This window comes from Gallinula chloropus (genome assembly GCF_964237585.1).
Source record: "Gallinula chloropus genome assembly, chromosome: 1".
Taxonomy (NCBI): Eukaryota; Metazoa; Chordata; class Aves; order Gruiformes; family Rallidae; genus Gallinula; species Gallinula chloropus.
In genome coordinates this window covers 82,949,708-82,962,730 of record NC_140085.1, presented here as the reverse complement: position 1 = coordinate 82,962,730, position 13,023 = coordinate 82,949,708, and the positions used below count along the sequence as shown (strand labels likewise).

Below are 13,023 nucleotides of genomic sequence, written 5' to 3'. Positions count from 1 at the left end.
TAACTGTTCCATTGCATAGACTGCTAAAGCTTGTGTAAAAGGTTGCCAAATAAAAATAAGGAATCTAATTTTTCACTGTTTTCCACTAATCTGGTTAGTCAAATCTTTTCTCTGTAAGGGAAGTGGATACATGTCAGCAAAAGTATAAACAAAGGTCTTGTTCTGGTTTAGACTTATTTAATAATGCAAGCAGACTGCAAAATTCACCGATGATATATGTAGGTTACTGAAAGATGTGCTATTTTATTTTCCCTTTTAAGTGACTTTAAAATATTTGAATATTATCAGTATCAGCTGCAGACACCTAGAAAAATAATGCATGAATTAAAAGAAGGACTTTATTGAATGGGAACTCTGTGTTTTGAATAAGCCCATCAATGAAGAGTCTCCTGCAAGTATAGGAAATGAATCCTCTGCTGTAATACCTGGTTTTAATGTTATTTGAAATTATTAATTAGAACCATTGATTGTAAGGTCAACAGAGCAATAACACTACTACAGAGTTCCAAGGCCTTCTGCCCAAAGCAAATGCCATTACTAAGTCCAGCAATAATTTATCTGCTTTTACGTATAGATTGTTCATCCTCTTGTGACCTGAGTAAGTGGTAGGAAAAAAAGTTAAATATTATTTCCTCAGAAAATAGCAATTTCCTGCAGGCTTTTAACACCTTCTCATGTGCAGCCACAGCAGATGACTACCTGGTTGTACAGCTCTTGTCACCACAGCAGGGTCTGTCCTACAAACACGTGCTGCTGCCTGTGGCTCCAGGCTGCAGAATCACACCCTAACTCTGTGCACTTCCTGGAGGTGTACAGGCCTAAGTTTTGGCATCTTCAGCCCAAAGGATGGTGAAGTGACCTAATTTTTCAGTTTGGGCTTTTCCTTTGTGGCTAAAAGCTACAAACCTGTTTTTCTGTCTACTTCTGACCCGGAGTCTGTCTCAGAGCTGTAGGGCTGTCTGTGATGCCAGGCAGTACGCAGTGGGCTGCATGGACAGTATCACTGTGGAGCTTTGAGGAAGGGAGCACAAACCAGTTCCCTCTCACTGGGACATGATAGAAGGGGCCAGAAGTGGCACATCAGAATAAACTCAGATGACGTGACCGTGCCCATGACAAACTCCTGCTCCTCCAGCTTTGCACTGAGGCTAAGAAGGGGTGAATGCAGGTCAGTGAAATAGTGCCAGCATTGCCTCCATTCATGAAGACAATAAATCCAAAATGGGGCTTAGGGGTCCTTTCTTCCAACAACTGTAAAAAATGCTACTGAGAGGAATGTCTTGTGTGCCGGGGACATAGCTGGTAACTCAGTGTAATCGCCCTTTTCTCTCGTTGATAGCTGACTTTGAAGCCAGAGCTGATGTGGGAAAAAGCCCCACCACATTGTATGAAAGAGTTTGGCTTGCTTCTACCGTTACTAAATGCTTGCCCTTACTGTTCTTTTTGCTTGATGTCATAACTCAGTCACAGGGTATTATTTTCTATGGTAGGGGAAATCAAACAAGATTTTTTGCCATTTCCACTCTACTCCTGTAGCTGCTTCCCCAGGATTAACTCTAATGCACTTGGGATTTGCAGGACTTAAGGAGACTCCACGGCTGAGAATGGACCCACCTCTCATTTCAATGTGGGTTTAGCTCCCAAGCAGGAGTTCTGCCTTGCTAGCTCCAGGCTTTCCTCAGCAGAGACAGAAGCATCTGATTTCACTTGGGAGCATGGTCAGGAAGCTGTGGGGGTTGTTGTGGTAGGGATTCTTTGGTGCTGGGGTCTTGCCTGACACCCCTCTTCACTGTGCTGTGCACAGCCTCCTTCCATAGATCTGGGTCCATGAACCCAAGAACAAGGCTTTGAGGTTAGGAAGACCATTATAACTGGTGCTAGTGAGTATGCAGGCAGTGGGCACACACCAGGTGACTAGAGGGAATTGGAAACCTTATTAAGTTGCTTTTTGATCCAAATGAGGCACCTTATTTGTGTTTCAGGACCAGGCTCAGGCTAGGCAGAGCCCAGCCAGTGGGATGCTTTCCATAGGCAGGATGATCCTGAAGAACAGACCGGTATTCTCTAGAAATGCTTAGCACCAACAAACCTCCATGAAATCTATGCAAAATGTAAAGGTCTCAGTGTATCTGGGATTCAGCATGGTGGCATGTGCCATAGATCCTAGTGAGCTGCATCTCTTGCATTGATGACACCTGGTTTTAATCTGAATCTGTCAGATTTTCCCTACTCTTTCATTGCTCCCCATTCTCCTCCAGCATCCCTCATCCTCCTGCATGAGCTTGCTGTCCTCCAGCCATCACACACACACCAAGCTTTTGTTCCCTGCAGCTTAGAAAATGAACAGTGGAGCTCCAGAGGGAAACAGTTAGCCAGAAAGATGCTCATTAAACAAATAAATTAAAATATGTCAGCTCCCAGATGACAGATATTTCTTAGTGGAACCAACACAACCCCTCATCGCTGTGCGTTTCTTGGCTGGGTGCGTGCCCAGATGGGGCTTGCTGCTTGCACAGCAGGCACCTTTTCCAGCTCTTATTTTTGTTTCACAGGTAGCTCCAATTGCAAATGTGTAACGGGAAAATCTCTCTGATTATTTTTCTGGGATACCAGATGGCAGCTATATCACACCCATGCTGTGGGGTAAAACTATGGGCTCACAGAAGGTGGGGTGCGCTGGGCCCCCGAGCTCCTCCTGCAGCAAGGGAGTTGTCACAAATGCAGATGCGCAGCAATGGTGCTGATACCCTTTCCGTCATGGCTAAGAAATTTCTGTCTCTTTTAAGGAACGGCTTAAGGAAGCAGAGGAAGTATATAAGACTGGCATAGAGAATTGTCCAGAGAGCTCTGATCTGCATAACAACTATGGTGTTTTCTTGGTTGATACTGGTAAGTAAGAAGGAGCAAGGGATTTTCCCTCTGTCTTATTTGCTGCCTTATTTGCTTTGATTTGTTTTACGCAGCAGTAAAAGGGTGCCAAAGCTTCCAAAGCAATGGATGTGTCTCCACTGTAGCTTGGAAATAGATGTCTTCATGCTGCTGGGATGGCACAGTGTACTGGAATTTGTAGTCAATGCAGTCACTGTGCAGCAGTAGCATTCAGCCCAGTTATTTCCTTCAGTGTTTCTCCCTGTCTTTGTGCAGGCAACTGTCCTCTTCTTTTTGAGGTGGGCAGCACCCTCATAATAGTGCCATTTCTGCAGGAAAGCGTGGCCAGATCAAACCAAATCCCAGGCACACCAGTGGATCATTATGGTCTTTGGAGTACTTGCAGCTCTAATTAGTGACAAAGCAGCTCTTTGACTGTAAAGGTTGAGTGCAACCGCTATAAAAACAAACACAGCTTTTAAACCACAGTCATCTGTGAAAGCAAACCTAAGATCCTATGGGGTGAACTGATTTCTCAAGAGGTCCATAATGACATCCAAAGCCTTTCTTTCCCGGGGCTGTTTCCCATCCAACTTCCCTGAACTCAGGCACTTCAACATAACAAGAAAAAAAATGCCACTGTAATTGCTACCTTTTATTGGCAGCTTTATAAGCAAGGCCAAGTTTGACACGTGACTAGTGAAACCAAACTTCTGTCTCACTCCAGTCCCTCCAGAATGGAGCTGAGACCCAGTGATGAAATATTGCAAGCTTAAAGTGTGTGGTTGCTACCCATTCTGCACTTTTGCACTGTGCCTGGCTTCGATGGTACTTGGGAAGAAAGGACAATGGTGTCCATCAGTCTGCAGCTGGCTGTCCTACCTTTGAGCCATCACTCTTCTGAAGTACCAGTGTGAAATAGATAGGAAACCAAAATGAGTATTTGTAATAAAAAAGACATCATGGAGATAGCAACAGAGGTTGAGACTTCTGATACTTGAGACACGATGTGTAAATAACCCTCCCAGCGAAATGACGAGGTGTGAAGGAAGTGGCTGGTAGCAAAGCCTGTGCCTGGCACAGGGAGATGCTGCGAAGCACTACTGCAATTAACTTGCAGGATTATGGGCAACAAGCCTCCAGCAAGTGTCAGCTCCAGGAAGCCATAGCTCTAGACAGCTCTGCAATGGTCATAGAGACTCAGGATCCTGGGATCAGGACCCTGAACTTTAGGAGAGCAAACTTCAGGCTGTTTAAGGACTTGTTGGCCAAGATCTCCTGGGAGGTGGCCCTTAGAGACAGAAATGTTGAGGAAAGTTGGCTAGTCTTTAAGGATGACTTTCTGAGAGCTCAGGAGCTCTCTGTCCCTCTGAATAACAAAGTGGGCAGGAAAGGCAGGAGACCAGCATGGCTAGGCAAGCACCTGCTGGCCAAACAGGGAAAAGAAAGGCAAATACAAGCTCTGGAAACAAGGGTGTGTTGCCTGGAAAGAATACAGCGTTGCTGTTCGGACTTGCAGAGATGGGATCAGGAAAGCCAAGGTGCAGATGGAACTGAACTTGGCGAGGGATTTTAAACACAAGAAGGGATTTTAGAGGAATGTTGGCCAGAAGAGACAGGCCAAAGAGAGCATATCCCCTTTGGTAAGTGAGAATGGAGAATTGGCTGCAACTGGTGTGGAGAAGGCTGAGGTACTGAACGAGTTCTTTGCCTCGGTCTTCTCTGGCAGCCAGGATTTTCATAAGTCACAAGTCCCAGAACCTTGCATCCCTGGACCTCTAAGTGGGAACTGGGGGAGTGAATCATCCCTCCCACACACACACTGTAAGGGCAGAGCAAGTCTGAGTCCGCCTCGTGAGGCTGAATGTCTACAAGTCTATGGGGCCGGATGACATGCGTCCCAGGGTCCTGAAGGAGCTGCTGATGTGGTTGCCAAGCCGCTCTCCATCATATTTGAAAAGTCGTGGCTGTCAGGAGAGGTCCCTGGGGACTGGAAAAAAGGTCACGTCACTCCCATTTATAAGAAAGGGAGCAAGGAAGACCCAGGGAATTACAGGCCGGTGAGCCTCACCTCTGTGCCTGGGAAGATTATGGAATGATCAGATCCTCCTGGATGATGTTGAAGCACATGAGGGATGAGCAGGTGATCCAGGACAGCCAGCACGGCTTCACCAAGGGAAGGTCGTGCCTCACCAACCTGGTGACCTTCTATGATGGAGTGACAGCATCGGTAGATAAAGGGAAGGCAGCCGATGTCATCTACCTGGACTTGTGCAAGGCCTTCGACACAGTCCCCCACCACATCCTTATCTTTTAATTGGAGAGATGTGGATTTGGTGGGTGGACCATCCAGTGGATAAGAAACTGGTTGACAGAACGTAGACAAAGGGTGGTGGTCAGTGGGTCTATGTCCAGGTGGAGGCTGGTGACAAGTGGGGTCCCTCAGGGGTCTGTCTTGGGACTGGTGCTCTTTAACATCTTTATCAATGACATGGATGATGGAATTGAGAGCACCCTCAGCATGTTTGTGGATGACACCAAGCTGAGTGGTGTGGTTGACACAATAGAAAGAAAGGAAGCCATCCTGAGGGATCTTGACAGGCTGGAAAGGTGAGCCCGGGTGAACCTAATGAGGTTCAACATTGCAAAGTGTAAGGTGTTGCACTTGGGCTGGAAGAATCCCAGACACAGATACAGACTGGGAGAAGAGCTCCTTGAGAGTAGCCCTGCTGAGAAGGACTTGGGGATTCCGGTAGATGAAAACTTAACATGAGCCAGCAGTGTGCTCTTGCAGCTTGCAAGGCCAATGGTATCCTGGGCTCCATCAGAAGAGGGGTGGCCAGCAGGGACAGGGAGGTGATTGTCCCTCTCTACTCTGCTCTCATGAGGCCCCATCTGGAGTGCTGTGTCCAGGTCTGGGGCCAGCAATACAAGAAAGATGTAGAGCTGTTGGAGAGGGTTCAGAAGAGGCCACAAAGATGATAAGAGGGCTGGAGCACCTCCCTTACAAAGAGAGGCTGGGGGAGCTGGACTTGTTCAGCCTAGAGAAGAGAAGGCTGCGGGGGGGATCTTATTGCAGCCTTTCAGTACCTGAAGGGAACATACAAACAGGAGGGGAATCAACTTTTTAAGAGGGTAGACACTGACAGGACAAGGGGGAATGGATTAAAACTAAAGGAAGGAAGGTTTAGATTAGATATTAGGGGGAAGTTTTTTACAGAGAGTGTGGTGAGGTGCTGAAACAGGCTGCCCAGAGAGGTGGTGGATGCCCGGTCCCTGGGGTTGTTCAAGGCCAGGTTGGATGGTGCCCTGGGCAACCTTGTGTAGATCCAGGCCTGGAGGTTGGTGTCCCTGCCTGTGGCAGGGGGGTTGGACCTCTATGATCCTTGGGGTCCCTTCCAACCCATGCCATTCTATGATTCTATGATCCTGTGATTCAGGGTGTCAGCATCCCTTAATGATGCTCATTACACTGTTGTCTTGAGCAGGGGACACACTGTCTGACTTTACGAACTGAGGTGCACACCCAACTCTTCCCCAGGATGTTCTGTAAATCTAATTTTCAAAAACATCTGTGCACTCAGCAGTGGGAGAAGACCAAGGCTGCTGCTGGATGTTTTGAAAAAGTCCTGTCCTGAAAGATAAGTTGTTGGCCTTGGAGGAACCTTAAGTGCTCCTAAATCTTCCTACAGACATGTCCCCTCTGTCCTGTAAAGGAAACACCGAGAACTGTCAGTGTTAGTTTTGCCTTGCATAGTCTCAGGAAAACCAAGCTAGATCTGAAAAGCACTGAAAAACAAAATTCCCACAGCAGCATATCTTCAGTGCCCTACTATGCACAGGCTGTTTTCAAGTTCTGCCTTCCAGCTACAAATGGAATTAAATACACTGTGAAGTGATTTGGCTTAAAGAAAAATGCCAATACTCAAAGGCTTTGTTGGTGGACAAAGGTCTGAGAGTATCAGTTTTCATCAGGAGATTATTTGGTCTAGCATGTGCTAACCAGCTAAACGAGTACTGGGGTTAAAAATTGCTGAAATGCTGTAACTCTGTACTGTGCCCCATTAATTTATTTAGTAGGTAGTGGGCGGGCCACCTGAGGAAAGCACTGCAAGATCCTTCTTGAGGAACTCTGTTATTTAGCTAAATAAAAATAACACTGTTAGAAATAGAACGTTAGGTTTTTGGGGTAGTGGTGTGGAACCTTTCTTCTTTGCAGGGTGGTGGTGTTCTGTTGTGGTGCCCGGTGATGTCATGGACTGCAGGACCTTGCACTGGTAGCAAAGCAGTGCCACCCAATGGCTCCTCTGCAACACAGAGGTGGTGCCTGTGTACTCCAAAAGAGGCTTCTGGGCACCTCTGCTCTGGCATTTATTGCCCTGGTCAATGGCAGCTACTCCTAGTCCTGCTGAGCAACACAGGGAGGCTGAGCAACAGAGGTGGGGGGAATAGTCTCTGGGAAGAGAGGAAAGTATTTGCAGCTCTGGTGGGCCAGGATGGAAGGATGCTCCTACAGGAGGGTGGGACACGCTCCCCAGCCCCCTCTCTGGAGTGGGCTCTGTCCTTAGCATGGTGGGGGGCATTCCCCTTGCAGCGTGACAAGAGGGCACTTTCAGTCAGCAGTCTGCTTCTGGTGAAAGTACCCTCGATTTGCACAACCCAACTATTTATCAGAATTATCTCTGAATACTGGAGCTTAAATCTTAATTTGGACAGCAGGTTTTTTTATCTTTAGAAAGGCTGAGGTAGGATTTCTATCTTAAAATGATTCCCACGCACAGAGCAATAGCTGAAAGAATTCCAAGACCATTACTGTGTGCTGAGTTTGTGAGGGGATTTTTCCGAGGCAGCAGTTTTTAATGGTGGTTCTCCTCTCCAGGGGCTCCTGAGCAAGCCGTGTCCCACTACAGGCAGGCCATCCACCTGAGCCCCGCTCACCATGTGGCCATGGTGAACCTGGGCAGGCTTCACCGGTCCTTGGGGCAGAACAAAGAGGCCGAAGTGTGGTACAAACGGTAAGAATTTGGGATGGGACACAGTGATTGCCTTTGTCCCCCTATACAGCTTGTTTCTCTAAGGCACCTCTGATACATGACTGTCAGTGCATGTATGGGGTTTCCCCCATTTCTTCTTCATCTTTTTGAAACCAGATTTACCTTTGCTTATTTGGCTCTTCTGGGGGATGGCTGAAGAGGCAGCACAGACTCAGGAGGTGTTGAGTTCTCAAGCCCCCGGGAAGGACACACTGCTTGCTTTTGGCTGGAGGATGCTCTAACAACAAAACCAGAGGTTTCTTGGTGGGATGGGCAGGTTGTTATCGCCAATAACATCCACAATTGCTGCACAGCCCAGCACCAAAACCTTGGCACCATCAGGAACTTGCCAAGTCCTGGCCAGTAGGCAGGCTCTGAACTCCTGGTGTGTAGCAGGGTGAACCATCTCTTTTTGTGTGTGTCCTCTTTAGCATCCTGATTTGTGCTTAGATTGCCTGGGCTCTGTCACCATCAGCCATCCCCATCCCTGCTGCTGCTCATGTGCACTTTGGAGGTGGCCCTCTCTCTTTCTCAGGGTTTGCTGCTGCGGGCACATTCATCCCTCCCCAGGACATTAAATTTGTGCTCTCCAGAGTGGGATGAATGTACCATGCAGAGTGCAGAGCTTCGCTGCTCCGTCCCAGCACAAGCCACACCTCAGTCTTCAGTTTTGATCCTCACACCACCTGGAAGCATCTCTTCTTCCCAAATTCCAGGGCACTGAAGGTATCCCGTAAGGCTGAAATCCTGTCCCCACTGGGGGCTCTGTATTACAACACGGGGCGGTATGAAGAAGCGTTGCACATTTACAGAGAAGCGGCATCACTGCAGCCTTCAAACAAAGAGATCCGACTGGCGCTGGTGAGTGTGGGGCGAGCTCGGCTAGGGCAGGGCCACAGCACTGGAGCGGGATGGCTGTGTCGTGGGAATTTTCCCAAGGTTCAGAGCTCGGTTCTACCTCCATGCCAGCTAACCAGTGACCATCTATCCTGTCCTCCTTGTTTCCTTCTCATCCATCCCAATCTCCTTGTTCCTCCTCACCCACCCCAACCTCAGACCTAAGTCTCGGTCACTCCCCTTTCAGATGTGCAGGACTCAACAGAGAGAAAATCTGACCTACTCCTTGCTTGCTAGTCAGGGTTAGTCCTTCTGCCTTTCCTCAAAGTATCTCTTAACACCATCAGCAGCAGAAGCAGGAGCCCAGCACCAGCTGCTGGGTGTAGCATCATGGATTAAAGAGGGATGAGTTTTTTAAAGATCATAACCCTTTATAACATGGCTCCATAGGCTCAAGTTTTAGCAATGATGGGGAGAACAAAGGAAGCCGAAAAGATTACAAACCATATACTCAACGAGGATGTGGAGTGCCTGGAGTGTTACCGCCTTCTGTCAGCCATCTACAGCAAGCAGGAGCATTATTCGAAGGTACCATGGCCACAGGGTACTCTTTTCCTGAAGGCTCACACTCTGTCTTTACGTCACATGCCGTAATGCATATTCAGTAGATGTATTTTTTCACTAAAACCTGTTTATCTGAGTACTGGAAATGAAGCTAAGCAGTGTGGTCTTCTTACCACTTACTGCTCTTGCTGCTGCCAGCCCCACTGCCCATCAGTCCCAGGCATCTAAAAAATGTGTTTCTACATGTGTTAACAGTGGGGGGCAAACAAGGGAAGGAGGAAGATGTCTTTTATGCTGGGAGGGAAGATGTGCTGAGGAGAGCATGAGAAGTGGAAAGGCGCAGAACAGAGTAGCACAATGCCCTCTTACTTTTTTTTGCAGGCACTTGAAGCTATAGAAAAAGCTCTTCAGCTAAACCCAAAGGATCCAAAAGTCATATCAGAGCTCTTTTTCACTAAAGGAAACCAGCTAAGAGAACAGAATCTCCTTGACAAGGCTTTTGAGGTATGATTGGTCTCAGTCCTGTGGATAGTTTTATTTGTTAAAAGATAGAGTTAGCTCACTACATCTACATCTAGCCTGCTGCCCAGACCCTTGGTCCGTCCAACCCCTCTTGCTGGTTCCAATTCCAGGTGATTCAGATCAAACCTCAAGATCCCCTAAGAATCCACCATGTTGTTATATTATTGCCCAATAGCTGAGAGATTGGCTTATCCTGTGGAGCAGGAAGCTCAATAGCTTAGAAATTATGTTAGTGTTCAATAATAGCTCAGGATATCATCAATATTCAATATAAAGATATTCTCAATATCCATAGAGATGTCTAATTCTGATTTGAGTCCTTTCCTGTTGTGACACCGTAAATTTGGTGCTGTTTGGCAGAGTTCAGAAGGTCCCTGTGTTGCTTCTGCTTCTAAGCACAGTGGCAGAAGCAGTGGGGCAGGACAGCACTGCCCTCAGATCCTTTTGAAATTTCCACACAGGTGGCTGTACCATGATCCACTGCCAGCTTCAAATTAAAGCCTTGCAGATAAGGAGCATCACACGGCTTGTGAGTGGCAGGCACCTAGCCAGGACAATGACCCTGAAGTGTAGGAGACCCTGGTGATACAGGGGTTGGTGTGACTCTTCATGTGGCACCGTGGACAGGGAAGACCATTAAGATGAGCTAAGCAGTTAATCTGTAAAGAAACTGAAATTCAGCTCATGCATTATATCTGAGAAGAATTCGAAATTACAGTTGAAGTGGATTCAGAGGGAGAGGAAACTTAATTCTCTTTCCCCTCCAGCACTGCTTTTTTTTTTTGAAGACTCAGACTCTTAACCTAAAAATGTTTCATATTTATGTAGAGCTATAAACGGGCTGTGGAGCTCAACCCAGACCAAGCACAGGCCTGGATGAATATGGGAGGCATTGAGCACATCAAGGTATGTCGATTTTGCTCTTCCTTCAGCTGTTAACCACAGAGACCACTTACGTAGGGCAGAAAACTAAATTTGTTTTGGACTGCCAAGAGCTGCAGGTTCACAAACAGTGAGTGTCCACAGTGCATTTTATCCAAAAAGGAGGTAAATCTGCCACCGCAAATGGAATTTCCCAAACAGGTTGCTTGGGAATACGTATGAACTAATGTAAATACCATATTTTAAGAGGACAGGCTGCAAGGAACAAAGTGCCCATCTCTAAAGTTTTCCTGCTTCAATTGTTGACCTGCCTTAAAAAAATGTCACCATGAGTTGACTTCTAAGATTCCTCTCTACCTAATTAATTTAATAAAGATGCAGAACACTGGCATGAAATTATGGAAATAGCCCGTCCTGTGGTTGCTTATCTTCTTGAATACTTTAGCTTATCATTATGATTTGGGTCTTAAGGAGTCACATTGTGTGATATCCTCAAGCTATCCTGCTGCTGAGTAAAATTAACTCTTATGGTATGACATAAGGGAAGAATATGTGTCTACTTCTTGCCGTGTGTGTTTGATCAAATGTGGGCTAACAGCACTTGGTGATCCATTTCATAATGAAGATGTATTATTCCAGTTACCTAACAATACCAAGTTTTATAGACCTTTTCCTTTGTAGTACAGTCTTCACCGTTCCAAATAATGAAATTTCTGTGTGAGGGAATACGAATGATCTGTCACTCATTTTCTCTGTAGGGGAGCTACGTCATGGCCCGTGGCTACTATGAGAAAGCCTTACAGCTGGTTCCAAACAGCAAGCTGCTGAAGGAGAATCTGGCCAAATTGGATCGCTTGGAGAAACGGTTTCAGGAAGTCCAGGAGAAAGATCAAACATAGCATTCAGTTATCAGTGGAAAGAAACTCATGCCCCTTGGAGAAGAGTATGCTGGAAGCCTATTGCTCAAGGTGGTGCTGAAGAAACTTTGATAGGACTCAGAATTACAGAAAGCAAATTTTGAATGCATGCTTATGTTTGACCAAAGTTACAGGAGACACTTGGATCCTGTAGGACATGCTGGAGAATGAATGAAAACCTTCTTTTAATCAAGAGTAATATTTAGGCAGAACCCATTTTAATCATGCCGGGAGTGCGGGTGGGACACGAACCTTCAATATCTTGGTTATCATGGGGAAACCATGGAGACAAACCACTTGTCCACTGCAGCAGGGGTGATGTAACACTTCCTGTTACTCAGCACAGGCTTAGCTCGTTCACATAATGTACCACTGATGAGCTACATTGCAAGTGCTGCCAGGTCATTCTGAGCCAGGAAAGAAGGCCATAATGGTCACATAAAAAGGTTTCAGAAGGTTAATACTTACGAAATGATGGCCACTTGTACAGCTCTAAATGTGACTTGTAAATTATTCTAAAGAAAGGGAAAACAGTGTCTGAATATCACCCTAGAAGGATGATTCTACAAGTAGGACAAAGATCCTTTGTGGGAAAACCTCAGCTGAATGTTTTACTAATAAGATGATAGTTATTTTGTAATAATTCAGGTTCATAATGTCAGTATTGTCAAATATCATATGGCTTTACCCTTTGCCCCTTCTCTCCAGACCAAATAATCATTGCTTCGAAAAGACCGAAATCATCCAAAGGCGATGGGAAACTCAAGGATTGCTTGTCCTCCTGTCCAGTCCCCAGTAAAAAAAACCCCAAAGGAGGAAAAGTAAAGCCACACAGAGATTAGGGAAGATTTCATAGGTTGAAAAGGTACTAAGGAGGCTTTTTCATGGGTGTGCAGGGACAGAGCCCACTTATCATGGTGATAACGCTGACAAAACACTTTGTCAAAGTGTTCTCACCCCCTCCCCCAAAAGATGCAGAAAATGACCTATCATAAGTCAGTCATAAATCTATATTTTTAAATACTGAAGTGGGAAACCAAATTCTCTTCAGAATTGGGGCTTTTATTTTTGAGCTTTATTTATTTAACTTATAATAATCAAATAGTTAATATATTTTCTCTGTTTTATATGAAATGAACAGTATCCTTCACAGCTGGCCACATGGCTTGGTGTGACTTTTATTGTCTGCAGTTAGAAAAAGGCAGCACCACCAAGCATCAAGGATGTTTCCAAAACAAATGGCTGCAGAGCACATTGGACCAAACTGCCACCACAGTAACAGCACTTCTGCTGCTTCCACCAGGGTTCATACCAGTTCAGAGAGAGCAGTGGCAGGATCGTGCTTGGTGCCACCGCCTTTGGGTTTGGACATCAGGGTAAGTCATCAGTTTGTCCCTCTA

General features: G+C 46.2%; 1 protein-coding gene across 1 annotated transcript in view; it reads left to right on the top strand.

Annotated features, from left to right (window-relative positions):
* TMTC1 (transmembrane O-mannosyltransferase targeting cadherins 1) overlaps positions 1-11,605 on the top strand; it is a gene marked incomplete at both ends in the record, with an annotated part of 148,431 nt that extends 136,826 nt beyond the window's left edge. The window contains 7 exons of the mRNA XM_084278677.1: positions 2,787-2,889; positions 7,748-7,883; positions 8,618-8,762; positions 9,189-9,326; positions 9,684-9,806; positions 10,653-10,730; positions 11,465-11,605. Of these exons, the coding sequence (XP_084134803.1) occupies positions 2,787-2,889; positions 7,748-7,883; positions 8,618-8,762; positions 9,189-9,326; positions 9,684-9,806; positions 10,653-10,730; positions 11,465-11,605 (864 nt within the window). The remainder of the gene's footprint in view (positions 1-2,786; positions 2,890-7,747; positions 7,884-8,617; positions 8,763-9,188; positions 9,327-9,683; positions 9,807-10,652; positions 10,731-11,464) is intronic.
* Between the last annotated feature and the right edge of the window lie 1,418 nt (positions 11,606-13,023).